The sequence below is a fragment of the Ranitomeya imitator genome, chromosome 2, assembly GCF_032444005.1.
Source record: "Ranitomeya imitator isolate aRanImi1 chromosome 2, aRanImi1.pri, whole genome shotgun sequence".
In the NCBI taxonomy this organism is placed as follows: Eukaryota; Metazoa; Chordata; class Amphibia; order Anura; family Dendrobatidae; genus Ranitomeya; species Ranitomeya imitator.
In genome coordinates, this window is record NC_091283.1 from 739535085 (window position 1) to 739554522 (window position 19438).

At 42.3% G+C, this 19438-nt stretch overlaps 1 protein-coding gene and 1 long non-coding RNA gene across 8 annotated transcripts in view; one reads left to right on the forward strand and one right to left on the reverse strand.

Annotated features, from left to right (window-relative positions):
* LOC138665604 (uncharacterized) overlaps positions 1 to 15696 on the forward strand; it is a 48333-nt gene extending 32637 nt beyond the window's left edge. Inside the window, exon 3 of the long non-coding RNA XR_011318495.1 lies at positions 15491 to 15696. This is a non-coding gene — a long non-coding RNA (uncharacterized lncRNA). The remainder of the gene's footprint in view (positions 1 to 15490) is intronic.
* Positions 1 to 19438, reverse strand: part of COL13A1 (collagen type XIII alpha 1 chain) — a 428454-nt gene that overhangs the window by 138436 nt on the left and 270580 nt on the right. For 6 of the 7 annotated variants that reach the window (XM_069753230.1, XM_069753223.1, XM_069753224.1 and 3 more), the window contains 3 exons: positions 13935 to 13991; positions 6398 to 6514; positions 4741 to 4782 (listed from right to left, as the gene is read on the reverse strand). In XM_069753230.1, coding sequence (XP_069609331.1) covers positions 4741 to 4782; positions 6398 to 6514; positions 13935 to 13991 — 216 coding nt within the window. The remainder of the gene's footprint in view (positions 1 to 4740; positions 4783 to 6397; positions 6515 to 13934; positions 13992 to 19438) is intronic. The other variant, XM_069753227.1, reaches the window with a different exon arrangement.

Here is a 19438-nt window from a genome sequence, read left to right on the forward strand (position 1 = left end):
ACATCTCTGAAAAGTCTGCAAAAGTTCCTGGGCTTTGCTAATTTTTATCGTCGCTTCATCTGTAATTTTTCTAGCATTGCCAAACCATTGACCGATTTGACCAAGAAGGGTGCTGATTTGGTTAATTGGTCTTCTGCTGCTGTGGAAGCTTTTCAGGAGTTGAAGCGTCGTTTTTGTTCTGCCCCTGTGTTGTGTCAGCCAGATGTTTCTCTTCCGTTCCAGGTCGAGGTTGATGCTTCTGAGATTGGAGCAGGGGCGGTTTTGTCACAGAGAGGTTCTGATTGCTCAGTGATGAAACCATGTGCTTTCTTTTCTAGGAAGTTTTCGCCCGCTGAGCGTAATTATGATGTGGGCAATCGAGAGTTGCTGGCCATGAAGTGGGCATTCGAGGAGTGGCGTCATTGGCTTGAAGGAGCTAAGCATCGCGTGGTGGTATTGACTGATCATAAGAACTTGACTTATCTCGAGTCTGCCAAGCGCTTGAATCCTAGACAGGCCCGTTGGTCGTTATTTTTTGCCCGCTTCGACTTTGTGATTTCGTACCTTCCGGGCTCTAAAAATGTGAAGGCGGATGCTCTGTCTAGGAGTTTTGTGCCCGACTCTCCGGGTTTATCTGAGCCAGCGGGTATCCTCAAGGAAGGAGTCATTGTGTCTGCCATCTCCCCTGATTTGCGGCGGGTGCTGCAAAAATTTCAGGCGAATAAACCTGATCGTTGTCCAGCAGAGAAACTGTTCGTCCCTGATAGGTGGACTAATAAACTTATCTCTGAACTTCATTGTTCGGTGTTGGCTGGTCATCCTGGAATCTTTGGTACCAGAGAGTTAGTGGCTAGATCCTTCTGGTGGCCATCTCTGTCACGGGATGTACGTACTTTTGTGCAGTCCTGTGGGATTTGTGCTAGGGCTAAGCCCTGCTGTTCTCGTGCCAGTGGGTTGCTTTTGCCCTTGCCGGTCCCAAAGAGGCCTTGGACACATATTTCGATGGATTTCATTTCTGACCTTCCCGTTTCTCAAAAGATGTCAGTCATTTGGGTGGTCTGTGATCGCTTTTCTAAAATGGTCCATCTGGTGCCCTTGGCTAAATTGCCTTCCTCCTCTGATTTGGTACCTTTGTTCTTTCAGCATGTGGTTCGGTTGCATGGCATTCCTGAGAATATTGTTTCTGACAGAGGTTCCCAGTTTGTTTCGAGGTTTTGGCGAGCCTTTTGTGGTAGGATGGGCATTGACCTATCCTTTTCCTCGGCTTTCCATCCTCAGACTAATGGCCAGACCGAACGAACCAATCAGACCTTGGAAACATATCTGAGATGTTTTGTTTCTGCAGACCAGGATGATTGGGTGTCCTTTTTGCCGTTGGCTGAGTTCGCCCTTAATAATCGGGCCAGCTCGGCTACCTTGGTTTCTCCATTTTTTTGCAATTCTGGGTTCCATCCTCGTTTCTCTTCAGGACAGGTTGAGTCTTCGGACTGTCCTGGTGTGGATTCTGTGGTGGATAGGTTGCAGCAGATCTGGACTCAGGTAGTGGACAATTTGATCTTGTCCCAGGAGAAAGCTCAACTTTTCGCTAATCGCAGACGCCGTGTGGGTCCCCGACTTCGTGTTGGGGATCTGGTTTGGTTATCTTCTCATCATATTCCTATTAAGGTTTCCTCTCCTAAATTTAAACCTCGTTTTATTGGTCCGTATAGGATTTCTGAGGTTCTCAATCCTGTGTCTTTTCGTTTGACCCTCCCAGACTCCTTTTCCATACATAATGTATTCCATAGGTCGTTGTTGCGGAGATACGTGGCACCTATGGTTCCATCTGTTGAGTCTCCTGTCCCGGTTTTGGTGGAGGGGGAATTGGAGTATATTGTGGAGAAGATTTTGGATTCTCGTGTTTCTAGACGGAAACTCCAGTATCTGGTTAAATGGAAGGGTTATGCTCAGGAAGATAATTCCTGGGTTTTTGCCTCTGATGTTCATGCTTCCGATCTTGTTCGTGCCTTTCATGCGGCTCATCCTGGTCGGCCTGGGGGCTCTGGTGAGGGTTCGGTGACCCCTCCTCAAGGGGGGGGGTACTGTTGTGAATTCTGTGGCTGAATTCACTCCTGTGGTCACAAGTGGTACTGCAGCTTCTGAGCTTCCTCCCTCAGGTGTTCTGGTGAGCTCGTTAACTGCTTCATTACTTAACTCCGCCTGATGCTGCTATCCTTGCCCCTTGTCAATGTTTCAGTGTTGGATCTGAGCTTCTCCTGATTGTTCCTGTGACCTGCTGCTCTGTATAGCTAAGTGCCTTTTGCTTTTTTGTTGCTTTTTTTCTGTCCAGCTTGTCTTTTGTTTTGCTGGAAGCTCTGAGACGCAAAGGGTGTACCGCCGTGCCGTTAGTTCGGCACGGTGGGTTTTTTTTGCCCCCTTTGCGTGGTTTTGCTTTAGGGTTTTTTGTAGACTGCAAAGTTCGCTTTACTGTCCTCGCTCTGTCCTAGAATATCGGGCCCCACTTTGCTGAATCTATTTCATCCCTACGTTTTGTCTTTTCATCTTACTCACAGTCATTATATGTGGGGGGCTGCCTTTTCCTTTGGGGAATTTCTCTGGGGCAAGTCAGGCCTATTTTTCTATCTTCAGGCTAGCTAGTTTCTTAGGCTGTGCCGAGTTGCCTAGGTAGTTGTTAGGCGCAATCCACAGCCGCTTTTAGTTGTGTTTAGGATAGGATCAGGTGTGCAGTCTACAGAGTTTCCACGTCTCAGAGCTCGTTCTTGTATTTTTGGGTATTTGTCAGATCACTGTGTGCGCTCTGATCGCTAAGCACACTGTGTTTCTGGATTGCCTTCATAACACCTGTCATTAGCAAACATAACACATGTGACCCTCTGGGGGACCAGGGATGTCTCAACGTGGGTGCAGCAGAAGACACATACATGTGACCCTCTGGGGGTTCAGAGATGTCTCAGTGTGGGTGCAGCAGAAGACACATACATGTGACCCTCTGGGAGACCAGAAATGTCTCAGCGTGGGTGCAGCAGAAGGCACATACATGTGACCCTCTGAGGGACCAGAGATGTCTCAGCGTAGGTGCAGCAGAAGACACATACATGTGACCCTCTGGGGGTTCAGAGATGTCTCAGTGTGGGTGCAGCAGAAGACACATACATGTGACCCTCTGGGGGACCAGAGATGTCTCAGCGTGGGTGCAGCAGAAGGCACATACATGTGACCCTCTGAGGGACCAGAGATGTCTCAGCGTAGGTGCAGCAGAAGACACATCCATGTGACCCTCTGGGGGACCAGGGATGTCTCAGCGTGGGTGCAGCAGAAGACACATACATGTGACCCTCTGGGGGTTCAGAGATGTCTCAGTGTGGGTGCAGCAGAAGACACATACATGTGACCCTCTGGGAGACCAGAGAAGTCTCAGCATGGGTGCAGCAGAAGGCACATATATGTGACCCTCTGAGGGACCAGAGATGTCTCAGCGTAGGTGCAGCAGAAGACACATCCATGTGACTCTCTGGGGGACCAGGGATGTCTCAGCATGGGTGCAGCAGAAGACACATACATGTGACCCTCTGGGGGTTCAGAGATGTCTCAGTGTGGGTGCAGCAGAAGACACATACATGTGACCCTCTGGGGGTTCAGAGATGTCTCAGTGTGGGTGCAGCAGAAGACACATCCATGTGACCCTCTGGGGGACCAGAGATGTCTCAGCGTGGGTGCAGCAGAAGACACATCCATGTGACCCTCTGGGGGACCAGGGATGTCTCAGCATGGGTGCAGCAGAAGACACATACATGTGACCTTCTGGGGGACCAGGGATGTCTCAGCGTAGGTGCAGCAGAAGGCACATACATGTGACCCTCTGAGGGACCAGAGATGTCTCAGCGTAGGTGCAGCAGAAGACACATCCATGTGACTCTCTGGGGGACCAGGGATGTCTCAGCATGGGTGCAGCAGAAGACACATACATGTGACCCTCTGGGGGTTCAGAGATGTCTCAGTGTGGGTGCAGCAGAAGACACATCCATGTGACCCTCTGGGGGACCAGAGATGTCTCAGCGTGGGTGCAGCAGAAGACACATCCATGTGACCCTCTGGGGGACCAGGGATGTCTCAGCATGGGTGCAGCAGAAGACACATACATGTGACCTTCTGGGGGACCAGGGATGTCTCAGCGTAGGTGCAGCAGAAGACACATACATGTGACCCTCTGGGGGACCAGAGGTGTCTCAGCGTAGGTGCAGCAGGAGACACATACATGTGACCCTCTGGGGGACCAGGGATGTCTCAGCGTAGGTGCAGCAGAAGGCACATACATGGATTTTGTTTAAACCTCAGCTGTTGGAATAAGCACAAAAATTGGCACAATTGGCACAGATTTTCTGTTGAATATCAGTGTAAATTGTATCTGCATCATATCATGTAAATATAGAAAGATACTGTATCAGATACTATGGCAGTAGCGCTGATTGTCAAAGTACAAAAAGAAATTACAAGCATAATTTAAGAAGATCTGTAGCTTTTCAACATCAATTCAGCTCAGAAGTATCACTGCTCTATGAAATTTCAGTTTACAGCCTGAGGCTGCATGGACATGATGCAAAGCGATCAAGGTGCGTCTTCAGTTGACAGCTGAACTAAACCAACTTTTGCAGGAGCCGACACTAATGCCCTTACTCTTTCCATGAGAAAGCTCTGCTTCTTGCTTGTCACAACTTGGATCACAATAAGTAAATATAGCATCCTTGGAATAGTCACACTTACTTTCCCATCTTTTCCAGGTTTACCCGACTCTCCTGCTTTTCCCTGATAGAAAAATAGAGATATAAATAGTGAAACTCAATTGATCACTAATTTTAAATACGTGTAACTCTTGTCCAGCCGGGAATAGCCGGGGTTAGGACTTCAAAGTCTCCTGGGGTCTTTTTTTAGTTTTATTTTCTGCTGAGACCAGGATCATTACAAGTCAAGTGTTACTTCCTCTCGCTGGCATTCAAGTCTAGAGTGGAGGAAATAACATTGGTGTCAGTCTCTGACACGTGTTTGGTCAGTGATAGTCTTGATAGAGACAGAAGCAACGAAAAACGCTGAAGAGAAGAATGAATATTAACCATCTTTTACCCCATTAATATTCAATGTACAGGTGGGTTCAATGGATAAAAAAAGCACTGATACCGTATGTGATATTGGTCATGCAGAAAATAATGAAGCTTACATGATATTTTCCATTATTTCTATGGTCATGCAGAAAATAATGAAGCTTACATGATATTTTCCATTATTTCTATGGCTGTTCAGAAAATAATGAATGCTTACATGATATTTTCCATTATTTCTATGGTCGTTCAGAAAATAATAAATGCTTACATGATATTTTCCATTATTTCTATGGTCGTTCAGAAAATAATGAATGCTTACATGATATTTTCCATTATTTCTATGGCCTTTATGGAAATAATGAATGCTTACATTATATTTTCCATTATTTCTATGGCCTTTATGGAAATAATGAATGCTTACATGATATTTTCCATTATTTCTATGGTCGTTCAGGAAATAATGAACGATTACATGATATTTTCCATTATTTCTATGGTTGTGTCACATTCTGCTTTGCTGTACACAGAATACATTCATCACAAAGTTTCATCATAGAAATTTGTGGCATCTTGCTAAAATATGTTACTCTCTGACTGCTGGAAACCCCAATTGCTAGAACAAAGTGGCAGCAATGCCAAGAAACCTCTGTGCCACATCATTACCTGTTAGGTCTCTTTGGCCTTTGCCAGGTAACTGCATTAATGGCCACTGATAATAAAGTGCTGTCCATGTCTTATCTTCCTAATGTCGAAAATATTTGATAGTCTGTCATCTCAAACTGACATTACAAGCCAAGTTTTGTTGGAGATGTTACCCCTATAAAATTGAACTTCAAGTGCACTAATCAGTGCCTCCATTCTGCAGAGACAGAGGTTTATTTAGGCATGCCAATTAGGGTGTACCCTTATTGTGGCCAAGAGGCTCAGGGCACCGTTCAACCCACTGGTTTTCCATTCCCTCCCTGGTCATGATCAGCACTGGCTTTCCAGGAGCGTACACTTTCTTCAAAGAACGTTCAAGCAAGCCAACACTAAATCACCGGTGAGGTAGGCGAAGGCAGCAAAACCAGTGCGTAGAACGGTGCACTAAACACTTTATTCACACCAAGGGTGCACCGAGCACCCTAATTAGCTTATTTTATCAAACTTCAGTTTCAGTAGAACTGAGGCAGATATTAATAGACCGTAGAGGCATTTTTTATAAGGCATATATACTTAGTTTATACTTTCTTTTTGGGTGAACAGGTTCTCTCTCAAAGCTGATCTGAACCAGACATGTACGATAAACGTTCCTGATGTATAGAGGAAGAGATGAAACTTACAGGTGTCCCTGCCACCCCAGGCATTCCTGGATCTCCTTGAGGTCCTGGTGGCCCAGGAGGTCCAGGTGGCCCAGGTTGCCCTGGTTGACCTTGGATCCCTGCTTGCCCTTGTTCACCCTAGTTGAAAAAAACAATGACAGAAGAAAAACAATAAATGAAGTCAAACAAATATTTACTTCAATATGCAATCCATGGATAAAATCAAGCAAGAGGCTCCAGTCATAGATAGAAATATAGGCATGACATGACAAGCAAGCTTTATTTTCAGGGTTAGTATGCATCAATCATCAAGGGGTTTCCTATAACTTTTAATATGCAGTGTTGGATGCCATAGCTAGAATAAAAATAATAACTACACAGTATGCGTAAAGTGATATTAGCTGTGAACATCAGCATAAACTACAATGTATGGCCATTTTACATATTGGTGGATGCATATTAATACTGAATCTTTCTTTAGATCTATTATAATTGCGTAATTCTTAATGCACTCGTTTGTGACTTGCGGCCCTTTTATAATGACGCTAGGCTTTTGGCATCTGTGCTGTTCGACTGATGATTTCTTAGAAGGATAACATATCGTCTAAAAATATTCTGCTCTGAAACTCAATGTGCCCGAGTGGCGTGCTACGTATAGACCGGGGATTATGAGTGCGGCTGCTAGAAGAATGCTTCAATGGCAAATTCCTCATTAAACTATCATTGTTTTCCATGGAAAACAGCCTATAGTGGGAGAAAGACCAATCAGATCTGTACTAAATCGCTTTACATTTACATGTAACTATAAAACATATCCCATATCTCACATCCCTGACTTCAGGACCGTTTCATTATGTGTTTTCTGAGCTACGATCATGGTTCACCCACACTACCTCACCCCTGGGTAGTGCCATCAAGTCTAGGGAGACATTCACAATGTACAACTATGGCAGCTAAGCATAGAATGCTCCCATGGACGAAGCTTGTCTAAAATGAGGTGGTGATGCGTCACTACCGGGAGAAGTGGCAGTGGGTGAAGTATCGATTAACGATAGTGGAAACAGTCTTTTTCAACAGTCATGTTGTGGTAGTGTAATAAAGGGCGTTATATACATTGTGTGTAGATTTAAAGGGAATATGTCATCAGGATTTCACCCCAAAATATTTATATGCAAATGAGGCAAAAGTGCTTTCAGCACATGAAAGCCCTTCCCAGACCTTTGTCACACCAGCTCTATTTTCCGTCCAGCCTCCGTGCTGTGTGACTTCAGGAAACGGAGCAGTCAGTAAAGGCGGGGAATCGAGCAGGCGACGATGGGCGGGGAGCAGAGCTGGCCTGACAGAGGTTAGGGAAAAACTTCTAGGCGTCCAAAGCAGTTCAACTTCATTTGCATATCAATTAAAATGCTGATTTCCCCGTAGGGGAAGAAAAGATTGGTCATGTAAAAGGAAAGCTGGACTTGTCTTTGCAAAAACTACATGCACATATAAATAGTTTGAGGGGTGACATCCTGCTGACGGATTCCCTTTACTTGGTTTAGGACAAGTTACAGTTAGAGATTTGTTTGCACATGTACTGTGGAGATCAGGGACAGCACTACCTTGGGGATGCAGGGATATTATTAGCTATGCATTATTAGCATACTGCTAAGCTCAGATTGATATACACCAATAAATATCCCAGGCAACACAGTAATCTGCAGCACTGACTGATTAGAGGCATCTCGGTCCTAACACATGGTCTGCTCAACAACAAAGGAGTTATGCCTCCGCTTACGGCTACGCTAATCCGGAGATCCTGACAGTCATGCGATGACTTCACTCCTGGAGCATCTCTCAGCAGTTTAATACTGAAGTGGTAAAGAGGGGCAGATTTAGGAAAGCTGTCATAGGGCAGCTCTCAATTTACCGCAGAAGTCAAAAATAATGAAAGCTGTAACATTGTGTGTATATATGTTTAATTACTATACATCTTCTGTGTCTCTAACTGGGACTTCTATATTGAAGACCTATCATATAGCAGCTTCACCAATCAGATTGAAGTTGCCAAGATTCACCAGTGGCCGGATGCCGTTGTGTAGTGGCCATGAATAGTACTGCAAGCTCACTTCTATTCAGTTGTATTGGAGAGCGCTTGCAGTACCATTAACCTCCACTACATGGTGTATGGAGCTGCGGCACCTTCAATCCGCTGGGACTCAGACGCCATCTATCTGATATTAATGATGTATATACAGGGTAATCTTAGCATTTAAATCCTGATAAGCAAGCTAAAAGGGGCAGCAGCTACAGGAAGAAAATGAAGTGATATCCTCCCTGAAGCTTCCAGTCATTGGGGCGGTGCAGAGAGTGGTTACAGTCAGCGCTTACTATACAGTGAGTGCAGCTATACCAACTCTCTGACACACTGACAGACAATACCAACACTACGATGTGGTCATATTATGGCCAGGTGAAGTAGTCCTAAATAAGCCCTTTCATTAGCAGTTACATTTTGCATTTCATGGTCAGGCAAACCATTTGGTATCTTTGTTCTTGTTAGAAAAAATTAAGCAAAAGCAACAAGATAAAAACCACACAAACAAGCCAAGCAAACGTTTATCCATAAGAAACCCTTTGGGAAGCAAGTGAATAATGAGCCAGAATGCCAAGCAAATAAAGGAGTGTACCTGGAAGATGCGCTTCCTTACGATCGCTGGCTGAACCGCCCGCACCGTATTAATCATAGCGGGCAACAGCTGATGGGGGACATCAGACCAGAAAGTCCCAGTGCAAGGTGGGAGGAAACAGTGCAAGATGGGCCAGCAAAGTGGGACAAGTCAGAAGATCGGACAAGACACGAGAAGAAAGAACAGAGAAAGAGTAATAGAATGTTTTACAGTGAAAAAGCACAAGAAGGAGGAGGAGGCCATTCAGGTACTGCTCTTTAAACCCCACATTACGTGTTTCATTCATTTCTCTTCAAAATGCCACATAGAAAGCAATCATAGTAATCATCAAGTTAATAGTGACGTCTTGGAGTGGAACACAGAAGCTCGAGTGGCACCACTGCTAAATTCATGGAGAATTGTTCTAGAAATAACTTTACCTTGACTTGTTCATTATTGCCAATTGGTGATCTTGTATGACTAGAAATAAGTGATTCTAGGTCATCCTAGTATCATTAGGTTTATTAAGCTTTCTTCTCAATGAGTGAAATTTTGTCTATTATTCATTATATTATATATCTATTATATATCTTTTCTGATATTCTCATATAAATGAATTGGATGTAATACTGCTCATGGTCCATAGGGGGAAACATTGCTATGCATGTGTATAGAATAAGGCTGCGTAGCGTTATACATCCAATATCCCAAAATACTGTTATACCCTGTGATTTTACAAATAAACCTGCCAAACATACATTTAACTTGGACTGCTTACGTATTATCCTTTGATATAAAATTTACACTTTCACTTGCCATGCTCTAGAGGTATAAATGATGTGGTGTATCTTGAAATGTTAAATACAACCATATCACACTCATACCCACACATACACAGGCACACAAACATATCACACTCATAAGTACACATAACCATATAACACTCATACGCACACATACACAGGCACACAGACAAACCTATCACAGTCACACATACACAAGCACACAGACAAACATATCACACTCATACATACACATACACAGGAACACAGATATCCACATAGACAAACATATCACACTCATACGCACACATACACAGGCACACAGACAAACATATCACACTCATACATACACAAAAACACAGACACCCACACAGACAAACATGTCACATTCATACGTACACATACACAGGCACACAGACAAATATATCACTCTCATACATACACAGGCACACAGACAAATATATCACATTCATACACACACATACACAGGAATACAGATATCCACATAGACAAACATATCACACTCATACGCACACATGCACAGGCACACAGACAAACATATCACAGTCATACGCATACATACACAAGCACACAGACAAATATATCACACTCATACACACACATAGACAGGAACACACATATCCACATAGACAAACATATCACACTCATACACACACATACACAGGCACACAGACAAACATCACACTCATATGCACACATACACAGGCACACAGACAAACATACCACACTCATACATACACAAGAACACAGACACCCACACAGACAAACATGTCACATTCATACGTACACATACACAGGCACACAGACAAATATATCACTCTCATACACACACATACACAGGCACACAGCAAGCATATCACACTCATACATACACATGCACAAGCACACAGACAAATATATCACACTCATACAAACACATACACATGAACACAGATATCCACATAGACAAACTTCTCACATCATACGCACACATACACAGGCACATAACCATATCACACTCATACGCACACATACACAGGCACACAGACAAACATATCACACTCATACGCCCACAGACAAACATATCACACTCACACATACACATACACAAGCACACAGACAAACATATCACAGTCATACGCACACATACACAGGCACACAGCAAACATATCACACTCATACATACACATACACAAGCACACAAATATATCACACTCATACACACACATAGACATGAACACAGATATCCACATAGACAAACATATCACTCATACGCACACATACACAGGCACACACACACAAACATATCACACTCATACACACACATACACAGGCACACAGACAAATATATCACTCTCATACACAGGAATACAGATATCCACATAGACAAACATATCACACTCATACGTACACATACACAGGCACAAAGACAAACATATCACACTCATACATACACAAGAACACAGACACCCACACAGACAAACATGTCACATTCATACGTACACATACACAGGAATACAGATATCCACATAGACAAACATATCACACTCATACGCACACATACACAGGCACACAGACAAACATATCACAGTCATACGCATACATACACAAGCACACAGACAAATATATCACACTCATACACACACATACACAGGAATACCGATATCCACATAGACAAACATATCACACTCATACGCACACATACGCAGGCACACAGACAAACATATCACACTCATACATACACATACACAAGCACACAGACAAACATGTCACATTCATACATACACATTCACAGGCACAGAGAGAAATATATCAACTCTCATACACACACATACACAGGAACACAGATATCCACATAGACAAACATATCACACTCATACGCACACATACACAGGCACACATACAAACATATCACACTCATACATACACAGGCACACAGACAAATATATCACATTCATACACACACATACACAGGAATACAGATATCCACATAGACAAACATATCACACTCATACGCACACATACACAGGCACACAGACAAACATATCACAGTCATACGCATACATACACAAGCACACAGACAAATATATCACACTCATACACACACATACACAGGAATACCGATATCCACATAGACAAACATATCACACTCATACGCACACATACGCAGGCACACAGACAAACATATCACACTCATACATACACATACACAAGCACACAGACAAACATGTCACATTCATACATACACATTCACAGGCACAGAGAGAAATATATCAACTCTCATACACACACATACACAGGAACACAGATATCCACATAGACAAACATATCACACTCATACGCACACATACACAGGCACACATACAAACATATCACACTCAGACGTACACATACACAAGCACACAGACACCCACACAGACAAACATGTCACATTCATACGTACACATACACAGGCACACAGACAAATATATCACTCTCATACACACACATACACAGGAATACAGATATCCACATAGACAAACATATCACACTCATACGCACACATACACAAACACACAGACAAACATATCACACTCATACGTACACATACACAAACACACAGACACCCACACAGACAAACATATCACACTCATACGCACACATACACAGGCACACAGACACATGCAATCACACACACAAACATATCACACACATGCACGCAGAAATACACACAGACACATTCACATATACGTAAATATATCACACACATGAGCACAGGCACACAAACACGTCACACACGCACATAGACACACATACACATATACCATATACAGCCACACAGACACACACACATGAACACAGACACACCTATCACACACACACACATGTAAATCTAGAACTATGAAACTTAGCGCACAGTAGGGTGAAACCCTATGGAGGGTGAGCAGGAGTGCTGGGATTGTGACAGGCCCAATTCCTGCGTAGGCAGAAGAAAAACAGCTGCTGTTGCCCCATGGCTGCTGGATAAATCCTCCAGGAGATATTGGATCCAGTTGGATGAACATGTAGGTGGGCTGCTGCGCTGCTGGAGTGAATCAATTCTTCAGAAATGATGATGAGGAAAAGCATTTCCCTCATAATCTTTTCTTGAGAACTGATTCACTCCAGCAGTGCAGCAGCCCACCTACATGTTCATCCAACTGGATCCACACACACCCACAGCTACATACACAGAGATACATACACAGATATGCACACAGACACACACACATAAACATATCACAAACGCACACAGACATACACATTAGGCACATAGACATACACACAGGCACATAGTTATATACACACAGGCATACAGACACACACAAAAGCACACAGACACATACCCAATGGAGCAGATACACACACAGGCACACACACAAGCTCATATACACAGACATACACACAAGCTCATATACACAGACATACACACAAGCTCATATACACAGACATACACACAAGCTCATATACACAGACATACACACAGGCACATAGACACACACCCAATGGAGCAAATACACAGAGGCACACACAGAAGCTCATATACACAGAACTATGTGTGCGCACAAACACACGTGTGCCACTGACCTCGATAGGCAGACACAATGATGGAAGATTACCTATTGGCATTTATAGGTCATTTAGTTTGCATTGTGCATTGTGAGTCTGGGTACCCGGTTTTGCCATAATGACTTACAATCCATAGAATTGACATTGGTGATAAGTCTTCTGTGTTGCACTTCATTTTAAAGAGATGTACCTTATGTTTCCTTAGTAGAATGAAAAAGAAAAGGACATTTTCTTCCATGTAATGTCAATGGAAGCATGTTTTCAGGTCTGTCATACAATGTCTGGCAGCTCCATATTGCATTTTCTTTCTACATGCATCTTTGTAACGTTCTAGTGTCAGTCCCTACAACGGACGACTTTCAGTAAGTAGAAATAAAACCAGATAGAAGCCTGCAATAAATGTTGGATTTACAGCGTTACGTAAGTATTAAACGAGGCTATGCCTTTTACTAGATGTGACCTAGTAGATGACTTATAAAATGCAATACTACAGCTCTGGTCTAGACATTGTCTGCAGATATTCTTTAGTTACCCACAAACCTTCAAAGTAAGTATCTGATTGGAGCGTAGCGCTGCAAAAGTAGTACTTAAATATTCCTATTGGATGGCAGAAACACAGCGTCATATATTGTCAGTAGGTTTAATGTCTAATTGTTAGAATGCTAATTGTTAATAAATACACTATATAGTTCATTACTAAAGCTATGCTGTACATCGGTGTAAATAAATCTATGGAAGCGTTAGACTGCATATATCTTTACACAGGATGTTAGCAGTTATATGTTAGTAAGAAATAGTATATATTGAATATTGCATGTGTAGGTGTTAAAGGATGGACCACAATGTGGATTAGTGATGTTGAAGGCACTGTGATCAGTATATCATAGACACTAGAAATACATATGCCTTCTGGAAACATCTATATAAATAGCTGCAAATAAGAAGATCAACCACAAGAGATAAGTGATATGACAGATGTTGAGGCAGGTACATATTCTGCTCTCACTGACCTACTTATCGGAGGCTCATCAGCCCAGACTCTTCGCAGGTCACACTCATAAACCCCTGAGATTTAGTGCTGAGTGTCACTGCGATAGTCCAGCTACCTCATGTGAACGGCCAGCTTAAGGACATGGTTTGTGCACACGATTTACACCCACAAGAAATGCTGCTTATCCTGATTGATATGGCAAATGACATGTAACACCAGGATAGCAAGGAGCGATCACAGGAAAAAAGATCTAGTATAGTAAGGCACGTCCGGTGAAGAAGTATGGCTGTGAATCAGGGCCAGGATGAAGCGAAGGAGTCAGGAGGCCTACTTTATGGATCGGAAGTTAAAAAAACAATGTTCCTCTATCTTCCAAAATCTGTCTGACTGCAGATAATATTGTAAGAACCAATATTTGATGGAGGACTTTATTCAGTGCAAAATGAATGATGAACATGATCAACTCAACGGGTTTCGGACGGAGCGTCAGAAACTCACGGAAGGTAAAAGCTCCATACCAAACCCCGCAGGGGGCCATTGTAACAGGTAGCTAATTGTGCCACTAAAAGCCTGTCACTAGGCGCCTACCACTATAACCTGACAAAAATTTACACTAGAGTTCACCGGGGAACACAAGTGCCCGACCTTGGTCCCCATGGTAGATCATCGAAATTGAAAAAATAAATCCTAATTTGCAAAAGTTTGGAAACTTCTGGTATAGACTGAATCTATTCGTAAATTGGGTCTACTTTTCTTAAATTTAAAACTAGGAGCTCCTGACTTGAGAGAGTGGATGTAAGTATTTGCGAGTATTTCACGACGCAACGTCTGACTTTACAAGGTTCGGAGATGTTGAGTTGGGGGATTTGATTTAATCTGATGTAATATATTTCCAGGGCTCCTTGGTCTCTGTCTTGTGTCCAGATCTTCCCAGTCTATGTACAGATGGCTGTAGACAGATCTGCTCATTCTCTCGCTCTCTAATCCTATTTTATGTTTATTCCTCTTTTTCACCTTGAGGGCTCAGCTGCAGGCAGCAGCCCAGCTCTGTAATAGAAGCCAGGACAGCGCTTAAGCGTGGATTTTTTTGGTCTTTCTTTTTCAGCATAACAATCCAGTGATGCTGCTTTGGCGAAATAAACACAGCTGACCCTTCTATCATTGTAATGAAGCACGGTCACTCCATCACCAGCAAAACAGGACGGGATCACTTCATGGCCCTCACACACCTGGGCGGACGGGCAGCGACATCCTCTTGGCAATAAAGCAAAGTATTGTTACAGCTTTCTCTATAATATCTATATGTGGGAAATACATTGTTCATGCTTTATTAAAGCAACTACCATTTTCTTGAAAATTGCAAGCAATATTGTTATCATAGTAGATATTGATATCAACATGTGTATAAGATGTACATAATATCTATTACTGTAGTCATTTATTACCCCTTAATCCCTACAACTAGTATTGCAGAAATATATGTGCCATATACACATATCAGTTAGCTCAACCCCTGTCCAAATTACATATATGGGCATGCAGGTATTTGAAATGTAAATATATCGACACCTTTATATTTTCTATCTGCTGCTGCATTCCCAATTTATTAGTCTTTAAATTTATATGCAAATTAGCCATTTAGGCAAAAGAAAAATATTTTCAACTTTTACATTTTAAAAGTTACAAAAAGGAAAATGCAAAATGCATAGTTAGTACTTAGTAGAACACCCCCCCCTTCTGAAAGCATCACAGCTTGTAAATGCTTTCGGTAGAGAGCCAAAAGTCTTCAATTCTTGCTTGAGGGATTTTCATATATCCTTCCTTGAAAAATTCTTCCATTTCTGTGAGATTCCTGGGTCGTCTTGCTTGCACTGCCATTTTTAGGTCTAGCTACAGATTTTCAATGATGTTCAGATCAGGGGACTGTAAGGGCCGTTGTAAAACCTTCAACTTCGACCTTTTGAGGTCGTCTATTGTGGATTTTGTTGTGTGCTTAAGAATCATTCATTATCCATTTGTTGAAGCCATCCTCTTTTCAACTTCAGCTTTTTTTTACAAATGGCGTTATGTTTGCATTAAGAATTTACACATACATTTGATCATTGTGGCCAAATATTTCTATTTCCACAGGAATTGTAAAATGCATAAGGATTATTTAGATGTTCTTTTGCATACTTCTAATGCTGAATTTTAGGAGTTTTTTTTCTGATGACTCTTCCATGAAGGCTATATTTGTGCAGGTGTCTCTGTAGAACAATGTACCACAACTCCAGAGTCTGCTAAATCTTTCTGAAGGTCTTTTGTAGTCAAGCAGGGATTCTGATTTGCCTTTCTCGCAATTCTACATGCAGCTCTCATTGAAATTTTGCTTGGTCTTCAAGAACTTATCTTGACCTCCACAGTTCCTGTTAACTGCCATTTCTTAATTACATTTCAAACTGAGGAAAAGGCAACTTGAAAAGTTTGCTGTCTTCTTATAGCCTTCTCCTGCTTTGTGGGCCTCTACTATTTTTATTTCCTGAGTGCTAGGCTGCTGCTTAGGAGAATCCATGAATGCTGTTTTTTGGCTTAGAGGAGGCTGGGTTTCTATAAAGCTGAAAATTTTGCATCACTTGGCCTTTCCTAATGATGATAGTGAACAAGCCATAACCCTAACAGGCTAATTAAGGTCTAAAACTTTGATCGAAGATATCTGAGCATGCAAATCTCCAATGGTGCCCAAACTTTTGCATCGTCCCATTTCCTTTTTGTAATTTTTAAAATGGAAAAAGTGAAAATATATATTTTTTATTTTTCCTAAAATACAAAGGAAATGCGTAATCTTTAACTTTAGGCCTTTTAGCGATCATTTAATCTTCAACTTGCTTAACAGTTCACAATAACAGTAATTTTGTCCAGGGGTGCCCAAACATTTACATTCCACTGTACTTGCCTTCTCTACCCGGCAATACAGAGCCATCATTGAGCGCTCCTGTTGGCGATTTAGCTGTTCAATGTCAATGGAGCAGCTCTTCCTCTTCAAGGCTGCTCTTTTGATGTCATGCTGATTGACAGCTGGCTGCCAATTTCATGCAATTAGGCAGTGGGGAGCTGACAGTCAATCAGCATGACAGGCAGGGACGATACTTCAACAGAGCAGAGCCAAAGAGAAGCAGCTGCTCTGTCAATGTGATGTCAGCGGAAGATACTGAATCACCGGCAGGAACGGTCTGTGACCGCTCCCTGTCACCAGAAATAGGATCCGGGCAACTACCTGCCTGTTAGTTTTAAAAAGAAAATGTCATGCATAAACCTCTTAAGTATAGGGGGAAATCTAACCAAATGTAAAAATGTTAAATCATTTTGCCTTCCTTTATAATTTATGAAATATTTCAGTGACATTAAAGAGGGAGTGGGATATTTTAGCTAATTCAACACCAAGATTCTTGGGGGCAGGGTAGGGTAGGCGATAACTGTTTGATCTGGTTGGACGTTCTTGGCATAAGAGAATTTTACATTTGGTTTGAAACTAACCATGAATGATTACACCAGGCTTTGTATCTTGCTTGACCATACTTATCGGTCTAAATTCTAATAGCACTAATGAAAGGGAAACATTACATATTTATTGACAATATGCTTTATCAAAGTAATTAGGCTCGTAGACTGCCGAGCCAGGAATTAGCGTGGGAATTTAAGATTGAACCACTACTACCTTACACATGGCAAAGGTCAGGTCTACTATGTTACAGGCCATAATAGGTTCATGGCTGGCGGCCAGACCTGTGCACCGAGATTCTGGGAGGCTTGTGTGTGCTTGTTCATTCCAGCTGATAATACTTTTCTTCCCGCTCCACCCTATAAACCATGTCATCAATTCCGATCAAAATGACTGGCATGTAATATGGAAGCGAGCCAGAAAGATGGTAGTTACAACACTGTTTATTTACTCGGCAACAGTTTCCTGTTACTTTAAACTTCGAGCCTCACTTCAGACACACGTCGAGTTCTCATTGTTACGGAGAGACGTTTTGCTGAACGTTGCAATCATTCGTAATACTATTCATGGTCGGGGACATGATGTCCACGCATTTGCTCTACAACGCGGTTTGCTGACATCTTTAGTCTTTTCCCAGCTTGTTATTATCTGGTACAATGATCTGGTCACGAAACAAAATCCAGAATTTTGAATCATGTTTTTGGAAGGGAAAAGGCAAAACTTAGGAAAATAAACTACAAGACCATATGCTGAACATCTTGGGTGAATCCTTTCTCTGACATGGAGCACATGAAGTGCCTTTTGTGAAAAAAAAGCTAATAATATTATTGGGCTCATTTATCAATAATTATTAATGAAATAGATTTCAATATTATGAATAAAAAAATGTTTTAATTTATCTCTATAGGGATTGGAGCTCTTTTTATTTTAGTTAGAGATTATGCAAATTGTTGCCAGAAAGAGGAAATGTCATAAATTAATGAATTAGCAAAAATACCTTCTACTCGCCTGATAACCCCCCACCTCTACTGCGCTACTGCTGTCGTGCTGCCATATGCCTTCTACATACATGAGTCACATGAGTAGACGGCACGCCATTGCTGGGGTGAACAAAGACAAATAGGAGAAGTTGGGATTTTAGCAGGAGAGTGTAGGCTTTTTTATATTCTTAATTAGGGTTGATCGAATAGCTACAGCGCTTCCCGAATAGCTGCATCAGTAACCTGGATATCTGGAGCGTTCCCGATAATCAGCTGTTGATTATTAGGAGCGCTCCACTAATCCAGGTTCCCGCTGTAGCTATTCGGATAAGCACTTATCCAAAGCTATTTTATCAACCCTATTCTTAACCCATTTCCTCCCCTTACGCGACATCTTTTATTTCCAAAAACCCTTTTAACCCTGCTGTTGTCTTCGGTCTGGGGAGACCGATTTTGAACTTTGGTATTTTTTGGAGTGTTCAAGATGCGGTTCTGAAACTTGTGGTTGATTGACTTAAATGAGGATGGGTCGGTCGTCCACGGGTTTCAGAGCCGCATCTTGAATATTTTAAAGAATATTGAAGTTCAAGGTCGG